The 19683-nt window shown below is 41.2% G+C and overlaps 1 protein-coding gene across 1 annotated transcript in view; it reads right to left on the reverse strand.

The window, feature by feature from the left end:
- Positions 1-1194: 1194 nt before the first annotated feature.
- The window catches only part of LOC141107847 (uncharacterized), a 31447-nt gene continuing 12958 nt past the window's right edge, over positions 1195-19683 (reverse strand). Inside the window, exons 2-5 of the mRNA XM_073598871.1 lie at positions 16331-16366; positions 11054-14056; positions 3686-3786; positions 1195-2994 (exon numbers count right to left, since the gene is read on the reverse strand). Of these exons, the coding sequence (XP_073454972.1) occupies positions 2476-2994; positions 3686-3786; positions 11054-14056; positions 16331-16366 (3659 nt within the window). The 3' untranslated portion in view covers positions 1195-2475. The remainder of the gene's footprint in view (positions 2995-3685; positions 3787-11053; positions 14057-16330; positions 16367-19683) is intronic.

A 19683-nucleotide genomic window follows, 5' to 3' on the forward strand; every position in this document is an offset into this window, starting at 1 on the left:
CAAAATTTATGAAGAAAAATTCTTAATTTGCAAAATTTTATAACAGAAACAAAGAATTTTTTTTTTTTTTTTTACAGAATTTTCTGTCTTTTTTCATTTATAGCTCAAAAAATAAAAAAACCCAGCAGTGATTAAATGCCACCAAAAGAAAGCTCTATTTGTGTGAAAAAAAGGACAGATATTTCATATGGGTACAGTGTTGCATGACTGAGTAATTGTTATTCAAAGTGTGAGAGCACTGAAAGCTGAAAATTGGTCTGGTTAAGAAGGGGGTTTAAGTGCCCAGTTGTCAAGTGGTTAATCGGCCTGCATTTGTATACAACTCATGACAACAAAACTGAAATTTACAAAAAAAAAAAAAAACTGTTTAAATTACGGGTATATGACAGGTTCAGCCACCTTACTTCTGTTTGTAGATAAACGGCTAGGGATTCCCTTCACCTATACCAGACCTTTATCATACATGAGGGTCTGATCTAGATGTTAATAGGGTACTCCCACACAAAAAAATTCTTCCTGTCTGCTGCTGGAATTAATGAAAGACAGGATTAGTGCCTCGCCACCATTCAGGAGAAGCCTTGCATTTTTGTCAATGAGTACAAGACTTCCTCTGATTGACCGAAGTTGAAAGGCAGGTGGCTGATATCCCAATTTTCACCTCAGCTAATCAAAGGAAGTCTTGTGTTCACTGATCAAAATACATGGCTTCTCCTGAATGGAAGAGAAGTGCTCAGCACTATTCTCTTTAATTTTGGCAGCATACAGGAAGCCACCCGTATTGCTGCCAGAAAACAGCACCACTTACTGCGTGTAGCTAATGCTACCACAGTGCATTACCGCACACACATTTTTTAATGGCCTAAGCAAACTATTAAAGTGATTTAAAACATTGAATTCTACTTTACAGAAGCAAAATATGAACAGAAATGTAAATGTTAGGTCCGTGTATCGGCAGTGTGTTGCTGATGACTGTGGCATTCCTTAAGGAAGTGGGAGACGAAAAGTGTTTGACTTCTTCAATGTTGATGCATTTTCAGTAGCGGCACTGGCCAAAATGTTTTCTTTTTTTACTGAAATGTAGTGTTATTTAATGCAGTTATCTTTTATAGCCCAGCTTTTATTTAACTTTAATGTTATGTTGGATTCCGTTATATTACACATTGACTTCACCCATTTAAGTCAATAAATATCAAATTTTTTAACATAATTTTCCCAATTCTTTATTTTTAAGCATAACATATTAATTATGATTTAGATTTACTGTGCAGCAATGTAAATAAATAGATTTTTCACTTCCAGTGAAAAAAAAAATAATAATACAAATTGTTCCATTTTGGTATAAAACATAATTGTAAAAAAATGGCACAGAACATCAAAATGCATTCCACAGTTTTGAATACTTTGTGTAGATTATCACATAAGCAGAGGCCAGCACTGCTGGACGGCATAGTACATTTTAGAACATATTAATGGAGAGGTGGAAGATAACATTTTAAAGAAGGGACATCAAACAGTACAGGAGGTATTAGCTATTTTACCTACTGTACCAAGAGATAGTAACTTTGTTTAGCCAGTTTTCTAATCTCGACATCTCTCTCAACATCACTGCCAGGATCTGACCTCACTTTTCTTTGATACAGTTAAAGCAATAAAGCAATCAAGGACTACCCAGCATGTGAATTGAGAGTGAAAGGGCAGCACACAGATAAGGTCAGCACTAAGCTATTCCATGGTATTAGTCTGCTTTATGTGCAGAGAAGGAAAGTCTGATTGGCTTAGAGTGCTGTGTTTTTCTCTCCCACTCTAGATCTTGCTGTATTGGTAACTACAAGATGCTAAAGTACAGTTCTATTTAAGCCTAAATTTAATGACATTTTAATAAACCCAGGACTGGTTTAAAAGGAGGTATTTATATCTGTTTAAGCATTGGAAGGTCAGTTCAAGGTGTGGAATGGGTTCTGAATGTTAATGTCCAGCTCTGCTACTCAGTAATTGTGATCTGACTGTAACATCCTTTCATTGTGAGAAACTTGTCATTTGGACAGAATATGAAAGTAAATCTATTCAATGGGGACACAGACAGCAATAAAAACTTGACAGAGGTTCTAGCCCTTAACCAATCTAAAAATAAAGATACAAAAAACAGAAAAAAAGTGCATGTCTGATGCTCTCTTCTACAGTGCAAGACCATTAACAAGCTGATTGGTTTGATTGTTTGATATATTAGAAGAAGAGTAATTAGATTATATTGTTACAGAGAACAATTCTGTCAAGGTAAGTGCCAAGATGACCCTTGGTCTAACCAGCAATTTATTCAGTTCAGCTAAAAGAAAAAAAAGTTTGGCTCCTTGACACTGGATGTGGGTAACATTGCTTGGTTTGATTGTTGATTGGAAAAGTAAGCCATAGTTCATTTTTAACCAATCCTTAAAACCAAAAATTATGCAAAATTGTCTTTGAAACCCACGCTGAAGCTTATAATCCAATCATTTCTGCGCCAGGAAAGTTTAGGGGGTTGGGAGCTGTAGAGCCAGCTGGTGGTTGAAGTGATGGTTGATGTGATGGTTGAATGGATGGATGATGTGGTGGTTGATGGGATAGATGATGTGGTGAATGACGTGGTGGTTCACGTGATGGTTGATGTGATGGATGACGCGTTGGGTGATGTGTTGGTTGATGCGGTGGTTGATGTGGTGGTTGACGTGGTAGTTCATGTGGTCGATAATGCACTGGCTGCCTTGGTGGCTGAATTGCTGGCTGTCTTATTGGTTGAACTAGTGTTTCCCGTGGTACTACATTAGCCCGTGGGATATTGTATGCTACATTGTGAGGATGGTATAATGGATAGTTTGTGACAGGCACATTAGCAGCAGGTAGATAACCTGTAGTAACTCCCACGGTGCTGGGGACCACAGCAACAGGTGCAGCCACGGCAACAGGTGCAGCAGCAGCTCCAAAGCCCAGAAATCCCAAAGAGTTTAGCAATGCCAGAATCTGAAAAATGAAGGACAACTATTAACATCTTGTTAAAAGTTAAATATAATAATGTACATGTGTTTCCTACCTAGACAAAATCATTTTCAGGAACATTCCTATAAAGTAAAATACAACTATTTCCATAGTACCATAGTACCTATCTTTTTTGGCCAGAGATTCCGGATTTCAGTCCCTCTTTGATAAATCAACTTTGAACCAAATTAAAGGCAATATCCTGTTTGCTGGTAAGCAAGTTTAAAAGGGGACTGCTAGGAGTGGGTCAGAATCCATACCAAGTTGTTTATGCAAAAATCTCAAATCAAAATATGGGTAGCATCAGTGTCTTTTAATAAAATTAAGTTTTCAATTCATTTGAATTTCACATGTTTAAAACATACTATAATGATTTGCTGCCAAGTCTTTTATATATTTTTTTAAAAAAACTGTTCTCTTTTTTGAAGAAAAACTTCACAATTTTTGTTTTACAGATAAACCTTTTAAATACAGTAAAGAATTCCCAGAGAATTATGGGTTTTCTAAAGAGAAATTATAGCAAAAGTTGCAATATTTCTGACAATCTGCCTCACATTGAAATGTCAGACAGAACCATTCAGACATAAAAAGAGGGAGGGCAGGAAAGGGAATATAGCATTTTACATAGATATATATGCCAATTAAATAATGAATGCATAATTAGGTTGCAACTTACCCCAAATATACCCAAGACAAGTAGAATTGCCCCGATAGCGCTACCTAAAGCAATTAAAAGGTTGCTGTAGAATGGAAGTCCTCCGCCACCAGCTCCTGCAGCTGAAACATAAAAATAATACATTTTTGGTGCAATCCTACCCATTATATAAACTGATGGCAGTTTGGTATTGTCTACCTGCGTTAGGGATGTTAGGGAAAAGGTCTGAGAGGTTTCAAGAACTTCTTGGTAACAGCTCAGCCCAGCAGAATTTTCCAGTGTAAGAATAAGTTGCCTCTTGCACTTTATAAACACTAGGGATGAGCTTGGGCATTTTTGAATCCTAGTCTGAACCCACCTGAGTGATCCCGCCAGGAAGCTGTCACTGTACTGGGCCATTCATAAGTGGCAGGGGCATTTTCCACAGCCAACCCCAGCCATCACATGTGCCTCTTGTATATGTGTGGCTGCAGGGTGGGGAATGCCTCTGCGGCTTCTTATCAGCACAGTAAAAATAACAGCTTCCTAGAAGGATCACTTTGATGATTTTGGACTAGGATCTGGATGTGCTTGAACTCATCTCAAATAAACACTCTGTTTAAATGAAGGTGGCATTTCAGGGCTATTTGTGTAATGACAAATGTTTGATAAAGAATCTTTTCTCATTTGCACTAACCAGCATAAAAGACCTTAAATTTATTCCTTACCTCGCTCCTTTTATAAGCATATGTAAATCAGGTAATCAGAGGGGGAAATTTGGATTTTATGGTAGAGAATGTGAAATTCTTGTTTTCTATGTGAACGCATATTTGCCTACCTAGTGGGAATTCTGAACTTTGGGGAAAACTGGTCAATGTAATGTAGTATACAGACCTTATAATTGAGCCAGAAGACTTAATTTATCACCCTATTCCTAAACACAGACTTTTTGGCTTTTACTATTATAGCTCTTCTGAGTTGTGTCCTCAAAGGGACAGTATGAGCTAATGTTCTAACACCAATTACTGAGTTGGTGCTAAAACATCCACTTACCTAAATGGCTACCAGGAAAACAGACACTCTTGAAACTTTCACTGAAACTGTAGTATCTGACCCATCATTAATCTTTTGATTTTGTATAGTGAGCTAGAAACTGACAGGTCTTGAGCATTTTTAGTGAGTACATATTTAATTTAACACAGGGGTTAAGAATAATTACATATCAAAAGTACTATATTTTCTTTATTACAGCACTGTGGCTCAAGTCAGTTAGAGCCTTAGTGCAATAAACTTTGTCTGATGTGAATGCAGTTTGCCTTACTGCCCTGCACTTCATATTGATTTTGATTATGACTGGGCTATCCATGGATTTATTCCTGCCCACTGCATACCTTGACCTGCTTGTCTACCGATTTTTATTGCCCATAGCCTGCTCTGACCTCCAGCTTGTCTGACTCTGATTTCACCTCACCATCTTGCACTATGCCTGGTTTTGCTTGGCATTTTTGCTTACCATCTAGGCTTTTTCAAGTGTTACTCTTCCCTGTATTAGCAGCATAACATCTGCACCATCAGTGCAGTCCTGGAACAATGAGGTGGTTCCTCAGTGAGAGTTCTTTAAACCCTGCTGGTGCATTGAGGGTCCACTGTGCTGATCAATCACTGGAGAGTATAAATGCTATTAGATAGGTATAAATATTGCTTAAGAATTGTTGAGGTAGTTTAGGTTAAATAATTATTGAGGAACTTGAGTCAGGAAACCAAAACCTATAGCAAACCTGTACTGAGAGAAATGTTTAAGCCACCATTGCTGATTTCCTTTTGAAAGTAATGCATTTTTTTTTTTAGAGAGAACTGGTAATTTTTAAAGCCTAATTGTACCTTTATTTTTTTATTGTACAAGGGAGACAGGCTAAATAACAAGGAAAGTGTTCTTCTGTACTTTTTTTTAACCTGAGAGTACTGCAGCTCTAGGCAAAGGTAGATAGATAGATAGATAGATAGATAGATAGATAGATAGATAGATAGATAGATAGATAGATAGATAGATAGATAGATAGATAGATAGATAGATAGATAGATAGTAGAGAGAGCAGTTTGACTAAGTGCTCACATGATGGCGCTATAACACTACTGTTTGGATTCACATGGGAAGAAAAATGTTGACAGTTAAACTCTTGCCACAAAATGAAAAATTGTAAATGTCAATGAATTCCGCTGCTCCTCAGCCCTACTGAACAAAAATTAGAATAAGTGGGAATGCTGATTTTGAGCCAGGTGTTCTTGTCCAATATCAGTACCTGATCTCATAAGTTGTCTTTTGACTGCATGGGCACAAATTCCCGCAAACAAAATCTTCAGATGTGCCTACTAAACCTAAAGCCCATCGGAAGTGTTCATTTTATTATTGTTATTTTGTCAGGCAGCAAACTAATTAAAGACTATGGCAAGGTTTTATATTTGTATTTTGTATTAGTGCTTAAAATATAAGAAGCTACCCTGTACAGGCAGCACCCTAGAGATCTGGACCCCTTCTCTAATACAGAGGACAGCAGTCCTGCTCTCCAGCAGTTCCACATGTCTTCTGCAGGCTCCTAACAAAAATGCTCATGTTTCCTGAGCATCAGTGTTGTTCGGGGCACTGCGCAGGGGGGTGTCAGGCCACTGGAGACCTAAACTGCTACACTCTGTGTGAGAGCAGGGATCAGGGTCTCCAGTGTGCTGTTGGCAACTTTTTATAATTATAAGCTCTGACACAAAATAAATAAAAAAGGGCCATATTCTGACTCGCTATTCAGCATGACAACATAATCAAAACTTCAATTGCCTGCTGAGTTCAGTAGTACCGAAATGCATATTTGAAGCTTTGTTTGCAGAAGTGGTTGGTTCTATACAGTAATTGTGGAAGCATTAGCCATAGTGATGGATGCAGAATGATGAGAAGCATGGAAGTGTCCAGTATGGTAGTAGTGGCAGAGTCTGCAGAACCAGGAGAAGCAGAAACTTTGGAATTAGTAGATGAAGCAAAAGTGGGAAAGCATTAAAAATGTTCAGTACTGCAAGAGTATGGAAAGTATTAGAAATGGTTATTGCAGAAGAAAAGTGGTGGAAGCAGCAGATTTCATAGGTACAGATGTTGAGAGATATGCTTTAAAAGTATCAGGTACAGCAAAAATTGAGGGTGTACTAAAAGTTGGGTGTTCATCAGAAGAAGTGGCATTAGAAGAGAAGAATTCTGCAGATGAGACATGAGCACCAGACGAGGCAGATATTATAGATGTCAAAAAGTTGGCAGATGAAGCAGAAAGAATAGAAGTTGCTACCCACATGGCAAGAGAAGGGGAACATGCAGTGGTGAATTTTAATAAGGGTACAATGAATAGTTGCACAAGAAAGAAAAAGAAAGAGAGAGAGAGAGCGGGTGCCCTCTCTCTCTTTTTCTTTCTTGTGGATATTTACAGGACTACCCAAGTTTAGTTGAGAGGACCAGCAGCCTAAAGAGTTCCTATTGGTCACAGTTGGACTTTTAGGACTTTAATTAGTCATCCTGATTTTGGGCACTAAGATAAGAATAGACTCATTGCTGCATCATCCTTTTTCACATATAATGGGCGGTTGCCCAGGGCCCTAGATTCCAGGGGCTCCCATAAGGAAATATAAATATGCACTCTAGTGCTTTTCAAAGCCCTTTGACTATTTTCAGAAGGTGATCAACAATGGCAGAGTTTGTATTCCACTCACTAAAGGTTATCTTTAGGATAATTAAATTATTATACACTCTACATATGCACACTCAGAAAATGCTAACCTTTATCAATGATCCCATTTAAAGTTCTGGGGGGACTTATAAAATGAAAACAGCTCAAGGTACAACTGATCCACCGCTGTGAAAAACTATACAGTGATCCTGGACCCAAAGTTTTGAAGGGGCCCAGACTCAGAAGGTGAGAAAAATTTTGAAAATAGCATGTCCAGTGAGTTAGTCTGCAGACTTCACAAACTTCACAAAAACTCAATGACTTTGGACTCTGACATCCATTTTGTGAGAGTCTAAATCTTGACTGGAGGCAGCTAAAAAAGTAAAGAAATATACCGCAACAGCAATTGTCACCATTGCTTAAAGCCAAACAGCAGCTTTGCTATCACTTTGAATAGTTAATTTGGACCAAGCTGGGTAAAATGAAATTTCTTCATAAATTTAAGCCAATATGTATTCTACTACATATTTTTAGTAAAAAAAAATCCCAATAAGTGTATACTGGTTGGTTTGTGCAAAAGTTATAGCATCTACAAACTATGGTATATAAGCCATTTTTTATTTATTTTTATATTAGTAATGGCAGTGATCAGCGACTTATAGCGGGACTGAGATATTGTGGCGGACAATCTGACCCTGACACTATTGACACTGCTAAACATTATGCACTGGCACTGTACTAATGACACTGTCTGGGAAGAGGTTAACTATCTAGGGTGATCAAAGGGTTAAATGTGTGCCTAACCAGTTTTTTTGTGTACACCGTATGGTTCTTTCACTAAAGGAAGTGCTGGGTTTTATTACCTGCTTTGCAGGGAAACAAAATCCAGCACATCCCCTCTAACAGGACGGGGCTCTGCATTGTTTACATAGGCAGAGCTCCGTCCTGTCTCTCTCCTCGATGGTCAGCTGGTAGCGGCGGACATCCATTGGCCAGCACCCGCTGATTGGCTTTTGCTGTGACTAATCACAGCAGAAGTGGTGTGCACCCCCTACCTGGAAGTGCAGAATCACATATATGCGTGATCTTGTCTATATTTCTATTGCACACATTCCTGGATCGCTAGGCTCATCTGTAGCGAATGCTGTAGCCACTACCAGCTGGACACTGGATATACTGGACATACTTGCCAGCACACCATGGATCTTCAAATGTAGTCCAAAGCTTTTATTGCAGAGAGATCACATCACAAAAGAACATGTGTAACATTTCGGAGCCATACAGGACCCCTTCGTCAGACATGTCATGTCATTGCATGCCTGACAAAGGGGTCCTGTGCGGCTCCGAAACATTGCACTTGTTCTTTTGTGATGTGATCTTTCTGCAATAAAAGCTTTGGACTACATTTGAAGATCCATGGTGTGCTCATGAGTATGTGCATTGATCTGTATATATATATGTGATTCTGCACAGAATGGCCGGCCTGTAGCAGTAAATCTGCTATAGGGCAGTCATTAAGTGGCTAAAGTGATAACAAAGCTGGAGTTTGACTTTAAGGTAGTGTATAGTTTGGTAGCATTGTCAACAGCCTGCCAGGTAACATTGGGAACCAAGGAAAGGCCAAAGGAATGCATCTTTCCCACATTAGTGTTGTGTCAACTTGCTGCACTATTATAGTCATAGCAGTTCCTTTTGACATAAAACAAGAGCTCATAGAGGAACCAAGAAAGTAAAATGAGTCCTGGAGATAATGCTGGCACTAGGTACCCCTAGCTACAGTTACGGTAGCAGCAGAAGTAGTAGATTCACTAAAGGCTGTGGGAGCATTGAAAGTATTGCATGCAGTGCTAGTTTTAAACAAAGTAAAATATGTAACAGTGTAGGAGATATGATGGTAGTAATAGTGAGGAGTGGAGAGAGTAGTATCAAGGGGACAACTGTACTAAATATAGTAATAACCATTTGCACAACAGTAGTGTAGTAAGCAGGAGTAGTGAACTGCAGTAGGAGTGAAGGTAGCAGTTATGCTGGAAGGTGGTGGAGTAATTTGGGCTGTGACAATTGTGCACTTTGCAGTAGTAGTTGGAGCTGCAGTGGTGTTAAGAACTTTAATGGTAGTTTTTGCCAATAATGATGATGATGAAGTGCAAATTGAGGCATGAAAATCGTGATTTTAGAAGTAAATGGTGAAACAGTTAAGACACTGATTTTATCAATGTAAAAAAAATTGTCACCAGGTATAAAATTCAGGGACTCCCCTGGTATGCCAAAATGCTTGGCTGTTTTTATGGTTTAAAGCTCTGACACTTCCTGGTGTTTTCAAAGCTTTACTGAGCCATCCTGTCTCATTTAGATTCCTATCAGTCATGGCTCACTATAGTGAAGGCCCAAACACTCAAGCTGCAACACTTAAAGGAAGTGTAGGGTCTTTATGTGATCATAAGGTCTTTTTTTCAAGAAATAGGATCACTTTTTGCAGTTATCATAGAAGCAGTAATAGTGGTGGGCAGGGGCGTTGCTAGGTCTACAAAAAATCTGGGGCTAGAGCACATAGCAGAGTAGTAAAGAAAGTCATACGCTTGGGCGGGCATACACATGTATATACAGTAATATACGTGTGTGTGTGTATATATATCCCCAGAGAGCCCCCCCCTTACATCAGGGTCCCCAGAGAGCCCCCCTTACATCAGGGTCCCCAGAGAGCCCCCCTTACATCAGGGTCCCCAGAGAGACCCCCTTACATCAGGGTCCCCAGAGAGCCCCCCTTACATCAGGGTCCCCAGAGAGCCTCCCGTTTAAATCTGGGTCCTTAGAGAGCCTCTCCCTTGCATTAGGGTCCCCAGAGAGCCCCCCCACTTACATAAGGGTCCCCAGAGAGCCTCCCCTCCCCTTTGGGGACCTCTGCAGAGACTCGGGGCTATTGGCCCCAGATTCGGGGCTATAGCCCCAAAAGCCACCCCCTAGCGACACCCCTGGTGGTGGGTATGGCTAGGGCTGCTGATAAGGCAGTACAGCCAGCCCTCCTGTACTGGGCCCAGGCATTTGCTGAGCAAGAGCGCTAGCTATACTGTCTTATTGCAGACACTAATCCTCTTCTGCCTCCCCCTGCAGCACTTCCAGCTTCTACTCCTTTCTTCCTCCGGCTGCACTGCAGGGGGATTGGTTCTAGCACAATCGCTGTTTCCACCTGTCTAGGCCCCCTTTCCCCCGCAGCACTGCTGGCTTCCCTCCCTTCCCACCGGCAGCTGCTGCATGCACACAGATGGATGTTTCAGGATGGAGAGTGGGGAAGGGGCCTGTAAATATGTCATTTTCTGGCCCCTTCCTTTCTTGAATGAACACAGGGAGTGATCCGTACAATCACTTCTGTGTCCATTCATTACTGAAGAATAGTAAACTGTATTTGGGGGTGGGGTGGTTTTAGCCCTGGGTACTGCAATAACATATGACAAAGCAATAATAGTACCTGCTGCAATAGTAACCAGTGAAGTAAAATTAGAAGTAGTATTAGTTTATAAAAAGAAGTAGAAAAGCAGCCTGCACTAGTACTTGAAGCTTTAGTGATAGTTTGGATAAGTGAGTAGTAAATAGTAGTTATTGCTTCTCAAGTGGTTGGTTGTAACTGCAAATGTTCCAACACAATTCCCTGAATTAGCAATTCGAGGTTTAAAAGATATAGATTCCGATGTAAGAGATGGTAATTTATTAGTACCTGCGGCTGCAGCTGCGGCTGCTGCAGTTGTAGTCGCTACTGTAGTTGATGCTGTAGTAGAAACTGGTGCTGCTGTAGTAATTGTGACTGCTGTTTCGGTAGTTGTTGGTACTACTGTTGTCCTTGAGGCTACTGAAGTGGATGTTGTAGTTGGGACTGATGTGTTTGGTGATACTACAAAAGGGACTCCTGTAGTTGTTGGGGCAGATGTAGTAGTTGAGGTTGTAGTGGGAGTTGGGATTGTTGTGGTTGGTGCTGCTGTGGTAGTTTGGGTTTCAGTGGTAGTTGAGGCTTCTGTAGTGGTTGATGTTGTTGTAGTTGCTGTAGTTGTTGGGGCTGTAGTTATTATGAGTGTTGTTGTAGTAGTTAGGGTTGCTGTTGTACTTGATGCCGCTGTAGTAGTAGGAGCTGCAGTTGTAGTTGGAGTTGCTGTAGTTGTTTGGACTGCAGTGGAAGATGGTGCTGCTATAGATATTGTTGCTGCAGTAGTAGTGGGTGTTACTGTAGCAGTTGGGGCTGCAGTAGTAGTTGATGCTGCTGTAGTTGTTGGTACTGCAGTGGTAGTTGGTGTTGCTGTAGTTGTTTGGACTGCAGTGGAAGATGGTGCTGCAGTAGAAGTCGAAGCCACACTTGTAGTTGTTGCTGCTGTAGTTGTTAGGCCTGCAGGAGTAGGGGGTGTTACTGTAGTAGTTGGGACTAGAGTAGTAGTGGGCGCTACGGTAGTAGTTGCAGCAGCAGTTGTAGTGGGTGCTATTGTAGTTGTTGGAGTTGTTGGAGCTGCTGTGGTAGATGGTGCTGCTGTAGTTGTTGGGGCTGTAGTTGTTGGAGGTGCTGCTGTTGTAGTTAGAGCTGCTGATGTGATTGTTTCTGCTGTAGTTGGAGCTTCTGTAGTAGTTGGGGCTGTAGAGGTAGTTGCTGTTGCTGTAGTTGTTGGGGCTGCTGTGGTGGTTGGTGCCACTGTGGTTGTTAGGGCTGCAGGGGTGGTTTGCGCTGGTGTAGTACTTTGAGCTGATGTTGTAGTTGTTGGAACTGTAGTGGTAGTTGTTGGTGCTGTAGATGTTAGGGTTGCAGTGGTAGTTGGTGCTGCTGTAGTTGTTGGGACTGCAGTGGTAGTTGATGCTGCTGTAGTAGGTGGGGCTTCACTAGTAGTGGGTGTTGCAGTTGTAGTTGGGGCTGCAGTAGTAGTGGGTGCTATTGTAGTAGTTGGAGCTGCAGTAGTAGTTTGTTCTGCTGTAGTTGTCGGGACTGCAGTGGTAGTTGGTGCTGCTGTAGTAGTTGGTGTCACTGTACTTGTTGGGGCTGCAGTAGTAGTGGGTGCTACTGTAGTAGTTGGAGCCGCAGTTGTAGTTGGAGCTTCAGAAGTAGTTGGGACTTCAGTGGTAGTTGCAGTTGCTGTAGTTGTCGGGACTGCAGTAGTAGTAGGTGCTATTGTAGTAGTTGGAGCTGCAGTAGTACTTTGTTCTGCTGTAGTTGTCGGGACTGCAGTGGTAGTTGGTGCTGCTGTAGTAGTTGGTGCTTCTGTAGTTGTTGGAGCTGCAGTAGTAGTGGGTGCTTCTGTAGTAGTTGGAGCCGCGGTTGTAGTTGGAGCTTCAGAAGTAGTTGGGACTGCAGTGGTAGCTGGAGTTTCTGTAGTTGTCGGGACTGCAGTAGTAGTAGGTGCTATTGTAGTAGTTGGAGCTGCAGTAGTAGTTTGTTCTGCTGTAGTTGTCGGAACTGCAGTGGTAGTTGGTGCTGCTGTAGTAGTTGGTACTGCTGTAGTTGTTGGAGCTGCAGTAGTAGTGGGTGCTTCTGTAGTAGTTGGAGCCGCAGTTGTAGTTGGAGCTTCAGAAGTAGTTGGGACTGCAGTGGTAGTTGGAGTTGCTGTAGTTGTCGGGACTGCAGTAGTAGTAGGTGCTATTGTAGTAGTTGGAGCTGCAGTAGTAGTTTGTTCTGCAGTAGTTGTCGGGACTGCAGTGGTAGTTGGTGCTGCTGTAGTAGTTGGTGCTTCTGTAGTTGTTGGAGCTACAGTAGTAGTGGGTGCTTCTGTAGTAGTTGGAGCCGCAGCTGTAGTTGGAGCTTCAGAAGTAGTTGGGACTGCAGTGGTAGTTGGAGTTGCTGTAGTTGTCGGGACTGCAGTAGTAGTAGGTGCTATTGTAGTAGTTGGAGCTGCGGTAGTAGTTTGTTCTGCTGTAGTTGTCGGGACTGAAGTGGTAGTTGGTGCTGCTGTAGTAGTTGGTGCTTCTGTAGTTGTTGGAGCTGCAGTAGTAGTGGGTGCTTCTGTAGTAGTTGGAGCCGCAGTTGTAGTTGGAGCTTCAGAAGTAGTTGGGACTGCAGTGGTAGTTGGAGTTTCTGTAGTTGTCGGGACTGCAGTAGTAGTAGGTGCTATTGTAGTAGTTGGAGCTGCAGTAGTAGTTTGTTCTGCTGTAGTTGTCGGGACTGCAGTGGTAGTTGGTGCTGCTGTAGTAGTTGGTGCTTCTGTAGTTGTTGGAGCTGCAGTAGTAGTGGGTGCTTCTGTAGTAGTTGGAGCCGCAGTTGTAGTTGGAGCTTCAGAAGTAGTTGGGACTGCAGTGGTAGTTGGAGTTTCTGTAGTTGTCGGGACTGCAGTAGTAGTAGGTGCTATTGTAGTAGTTGGAGCTGCAGTAGTAGTTTGTTCTGCTGTAGTTGTAGGGACTGCAGTGGTAGTTGGTGCTGCTGTAGTAGTTGGTGCTTCTGTAGTTGTTGGAGCTGCAGTAGTAGTGGGTGCTTCTGTAGTAGTTGGAGCCGCAGTTGTAGTTGGAGCTTCAGAAGTAGTTGGGACTGCAGTGGTAGTTGGAGTTTCTGTAGTTGTCGGGACTGCAGTAGTAGTAGGTGCTATTGTAGTAGTTGGAGCTGCAGTAGTAGTTTGTTCTGCTGTAGTTGTAGGGACTGCAGTGGTAGTTGGTGCTTCTGTAGTTGTTGGAGCTGCAGTAGTAGTGGGTGCTTCTGTAGTAGTTGGAGCCGCAGTTGTAGTTGGAGCTTCAGAAGTAGTTGGGACTGAAGTGGTAGCTGCAATGTATTCAAATGAATTAAAATAACCATAAAATGCAAAACCATAAAATGCAAAACCATAATCTTATTTAAGAATTTAAGGATAATCCTCTGTGTATATGAGTTGAAAGGGTCAGTCCCATCAAAAATGAAATCTTAGTTATAGATATTTAATATGTTTTGGATCTTCAAATAGAAACCTCCCTCTCATCCTGATTCTGTATACTGTATAATATATATATATATATATATATATATATATATATATATATATATATATATATATATATATATATATATATATATAGTATTTTTTTTTCTCCACATTACAAAATAAGTTGTTTAGCAAACATTTAGTTAGTTGATATCTTGCATGCTCGGCAGAACATTTATGAATCTGCAAATGTGACATTCCCAAAAGATTTACTGCACTAGAAAGATACAGTGAATTAGAGGTGTATTTGCTAACTCATACAGAGGGGTTTCTATTATAAAGAGGCTTTTCATTTAGCAAATTAATTCTCACTTTGGGAATAAAGTGATCCAGTGTTTTCCTTAGAATGAAGCCCCCGCAACAGCGCTTGGTCACCGTTGAGGGGGCTGACATGTTCCCCCGGCGCTACTTCTGGGTTCGTGGGCTCTAGCGCTGTGAGTGGCCGGAGCTGCAATGATGTCACTCCCATGCATGCGTGCGGGAGCCCTCAGTTCTGGCAGGAAGCTCTGAAGTTCCGGCACGATACACCAGACCTTCAGAGCACATGCGCCGCTGACATCAGCAGCTGCATGCAGAGTGAATATCTCCCAAACGGTGCACGTTTAGGAGATATTAATTTTACCTACAGTTAAGCCTTCTTATAGGCTTACCTGTAGGTAAAAATCACAAAGTGGGCTTCTCTAATGCTTTAACCACTTCAGCCCCGGAAAGATTTACCCCCTTCCTGACCAAAGCACTTTTTGCGATACGGCACTGCGCCGCTTTAACTGACAATTGCGCGATCGTACTACGTTGCACCCAAACAAAATTGACGTCCTTTTTTTCCCCATAAATAGAGCTTTCTTTTGGTGGTATTTGATCACCTCTGCAGTTTTTATTTTTTGCACTATAAACATAAAAAGCGACAATTTTGAAAAGAAAGCAATATTTTTAACTTTTTGCTATAATAAATATCCCCCAAAAATATTTAAAAAAAAAAAGTCTTTCTCAGTTTTGGCCGATATGTATTCTCCAACATATTTTTGGTAAAAAAAAAATCGCAATAAGCGTATATTGATTGGTTTGCGCAAAAGTTATAGCATCTACAAAATAGGGGGTAGATTTAGAGCATTATTATTATTTTTTTTTTTTATTAGTAATGGCGGTGAGCTGCGATTTTTATTGTAACTGCGATATTATAGCGGACACATCGGACACTTTTGACACTATTTTGGGACCATTGTCATTTATACAGCGATCAGTGCTATAAAAATGCACTGATTACTGTATAAATGACACTGGCAGGGAAGGGGTTAAACACTAGGGGGCTATCAAAGGGTTAAGTGTGTCCTAGGGAGATATTCTAACTGTGGGGGGGGGTGGGCTATCACTGACATGACAGAGAACACTGCTTCCGATGACAGGGAGTAGTAGATTTCTGTCATGTTGCTAGGCAGAACGGGGAAATGCCTTGTTCACATAGACATCTCCCCGTTTTGCTGCTCTGTGACACGATCACGGGACACCGGCGGACATCGAGTCCACAGGACCCGCGGGCACGGTCACGGAGCAGGTCACGCGTGCCCACAATGCCGCGATTTAAAGGGGACGTACCTGTACGCCCATTTGCCCAGCCGTGCCATTGTGCTGACGTACATCATCGTGCGCTGGTCGGCATGTGGTTAATCAGTTGCAAGCAAAAATCATTTTATTTAAATTTTGCACATGGTTGGGTATTTAATGTGAGCGATAATGTATTATATTCTTTAAAGGGTCCATGTATATTGATGTTGCATACCTTTACTGCAGTCATTCCACTACTTTAAAAAATATAACACTTCCTATTTATAAAGTACAACAGTGTGCTTTAAAAATGTGTACTAAGCCTGGTCACGTGACCCACCAAAGTCAAATGACAGGCCCTTCCTCCAACCATGTTGACCACCTGATGACCATGCTCCCATAAGGCCTCACACATCTGTATGTCTCACCACTGGGGATTAGTGCATTTTATATCTTACGGTATATGAGACATGGAAAATAATAAGATGTCAGAAAGTGTACAAAGAAAAGATGTGATTGTGCTTCTTCTTACGTACATTGAGCTATCACCACCACTGGAGAAAGTACTGAACCTGTAAAGATAAACATATGTTAGATTTGGATTCTTAGCACTACAGTTTGATTTAAAGTCCTTTTAGCCACATTACAAGGGTTACAGATTTTGGCAAGTCATTTCTACCAGTTTATTCCAAATTGCTTCTAATATCCTGCAATTTTAAGAATAAAAATGGATTGCTACGCAATCACTTTGAATGTTTTTTGGTTTATGCTTGCATGATCAAACCTGACAGGGCTTACGGAGTTTATCTAATGCTGATAGTTGGTGACAAAAAGTGGATTCTAGTTGCATGTACAGTATAGTTACATAATAAGGCTTGTCAAAGATAAACTTCCAATTATCCATCCAGTTAAACTAACAGAACAAAAGGCTGCTGTTATCGATGCCATAACTATGTTTGAATTGACCCCAAAGCAAAACCATTAAATGACCACCTTGTCTCTTTGATCTCAATCTAGAACGGGGATCAGCAACCAGTAGATCGCAGACAGGTGACCAGTAGATCATAGTCTGGGCTTGCTTGCTGACCCACCATTGTAGAGCATCAGAGTGTATTGAAGAGGGACTACTTGTAAAGTTGGAGCTGTAGTAGGAAGCAAGAGCTGCATAAACTGATGCCTCCTCTGTAGTGCCGACTCCTGTCCCATGCGGAGTGATAACAACTGCACTCCACCTCTTATCCCAGCTAGAGGTCTCCAGAGTGGTGCCAGCACCAGGAGAGAAGAGATCTTCAGGTCAATGTGAAACAATACACTGGGCTTAATAGTATAGGGCTGCTTTTACACTGATGTGCTGCGGTTTACCCACACCGCGGGTGCAGTGCAGCTTTCCTATCGGTTAGCTGCACTTAGCCATAGACTTCTGTTATATCCTCCTGTTTTATAACCAACCCAACTTTCGTGTGAACGAGGCCTAAGGGTGCCGCTGCTGAATGCAACTAAGGGCTCATTCACAAGCGCAGCAGGTTCTGCTGCTCCTCTGAACAACACGATCTTTGAGAAGCCCAATGATCTTTGACTTCTCCCGTGTTGGTTTGGGTAGATCTCCACCTCTTTAACCACTTCAGCCCCGGAAGGTTTTACCCACTTCCTGACCAGGCCATTTTTTACGATACGGCACTGCATAGATTTAACTGAAAATTGCACTGTCGTGCGACACTGTACCCAAATAAAATTGATGTCCTTTTTTTCCCACAAATAGAGGTTTCTCTTCTTTTGATCAGCTCTGCGGTTTTTATTTTTTTGTGCTATAAACAAAAAAAGGCCGACAATTTTGAAAAAAAAACAAACATATTTTTGACTTTTTGCTATAATATATATCCAAAAAAAAAAAAATGCCGTCGTTATACTGCGGCAGGTCGGCACGATCCCGCGAACCGTCGTAGCTATACGTCGGCCCCTTTAAGTGGGATGGCAGGCGCGGGGTGCCAATGCTCGAGACCGGCAGGCACGAGAGGCAGAACAGGGATGTGCGTGTGTAAACATACACATCCCAGTTTTGTGAGGAGAGGAGAGAGAGATCGTGAGTTCTTATGAGCTGGGAAACACGATCTCTTATCTCCTATAGTCGGTCCCATCCCCCACAATTAGAACACACGCATAGGGAACACAGTTAACCGCTTGATCGCCCTCTAGTGTTAACCCCTTCCCTGCCAGTGACATTTATACAGTAATCAGTGCATTTTTATAGCCCTGATCACTGTTTAATAGTCAATCGACCCAAAAAGGTGTAAAAAGTGTCCAATGTGTCCGCCATAATGTAGCAGTCTCGATAAAAATTGCAGATCGCCGCCATTACTATTAAAAAAATAATAATAATAAAAATGCCATAAATCTATCCCCTATTTTGTAGACGCTATAATTTTTGCGCAAACCAATCAATATGCGCTTTTTGGAATTTTTATTACCAAAAATATGTAGAAGAATACATATCTGCGTAAACTGAGGAAAACATTTGCTTTTTTAAAAGAAAATTGGGGATATTTATTACAGCAAAAAGTACAAAATATTGTGTTTTTTTCAAAATTGTCACTCTTTTTGTGTTTATAGCGCAAAAAATAAAAACCGCAGAGATGATCAAATACCACCAAAAGAAAGCTCTATTCGTGGGAAAAAAAGGACGTCAATTTTGTTTGGGTACAGCGTCGCACGACCGCGCAATTGTCAGTTAAAGCGACTCAGTGCCGTATTGCCTAAAATTGCCTGGTCATTGAGCAGCCAATTCTTCCACGGCTGAAGTGGTTAAATTTAGGCCAATATGTATTCTGCTACATATTTTTAGTAAAAAAAAATTCCAATAAGCGTATATTGATTGGTTTGTGCAAAAGTTATAGCATCTACAAAATAGGGGATTGATTTAGGGACTTTACATTTTTTTTTAATTATTTTTACTGGTACTGACGGCAATTTGCAATTTTAAGCGGGACTGCGGCATTGCAGCAATGACCCTAAGTGACACTTTTTGGGGACCAGTGACACCAATACAGTGACATACATTTTATTTGGGTACAGTGCCGCACGACCGTGCAATTGTCAGTTAAAGTGGCGCAGTGCCGTATTGCAAAAAATGGCCTGGTCATGAAGGGGGGGTACTGTAAATCTTCCAGAGCTGAAGTGGTTAAAGGACCCCTTGTCTCTCCATTTAGAAGGCAATTCTCCCAAGATACACAGCATACTAACTGTTCTATGGCAATCATATTGAGATTCCCACACATTATCTACATCATCTTTTTAAAATGTACTAAAGTATAACTAAAGACAAAACTTTTTTTTTAGTTTTGGAAAGAGTGGAGAAGGATTAGAACTACTAAGTTTTATTTCTGTTCCTGCCCCTGTTAGGGAGATTCACCCTCTCTATTCATATTGTTTACCGTTATCACTGAGAGTGGAAGTAAAAGAAAATCACAGATTTTGGGCTGTCCCCAAAAAAGTAATATGGAAATCTTCCAATATGGAATTTCTGGTGACCTAGGGATTCCCTTAATTTGCAGGGATTTCCTCTCACTTCCTGTTTTGGCTGTGGGACAGGAAGTAAAGGTAAATCTCCCTAATGGGACACAGATGGAAAAAAAAATGACAGGAGTATAACCCTCTCTTACTTCATCCAAAATGAAAAAAAAAAATTTTGTCTGTAGTTCTACTGCAAAGTGTCTGTAAACACTGAAGAAATGGCTGCACTCCAAGATCCATCCCAAGTGTTACAAACAGTTCAAATGGTAGACGCGTTTCACACACTAACAGGTGAATAAGCGCACCTGTTTGTGTGTGAAATGCGTCTACCATTTGAACTGTTTGTAACAGTTGGGATGTTTGTTCATTAAATAAGAATTTT

The sequence above is a fragment of the Aquarana catesbeiana genome, linkage group LG09 (assembly GCF_042186555.1).
Source record: "Aquarana catesbeiana isolate 2022-GZ linkage group LG09, ASM4218655v1, whole genome shotgun sequence".
Classification (NCBI taxonomy): Eukaryota; Metazoa; Chordata; class Amphibia; order Anura; family Ranidae; genus Aquarana; species Aquarana catesbeiana.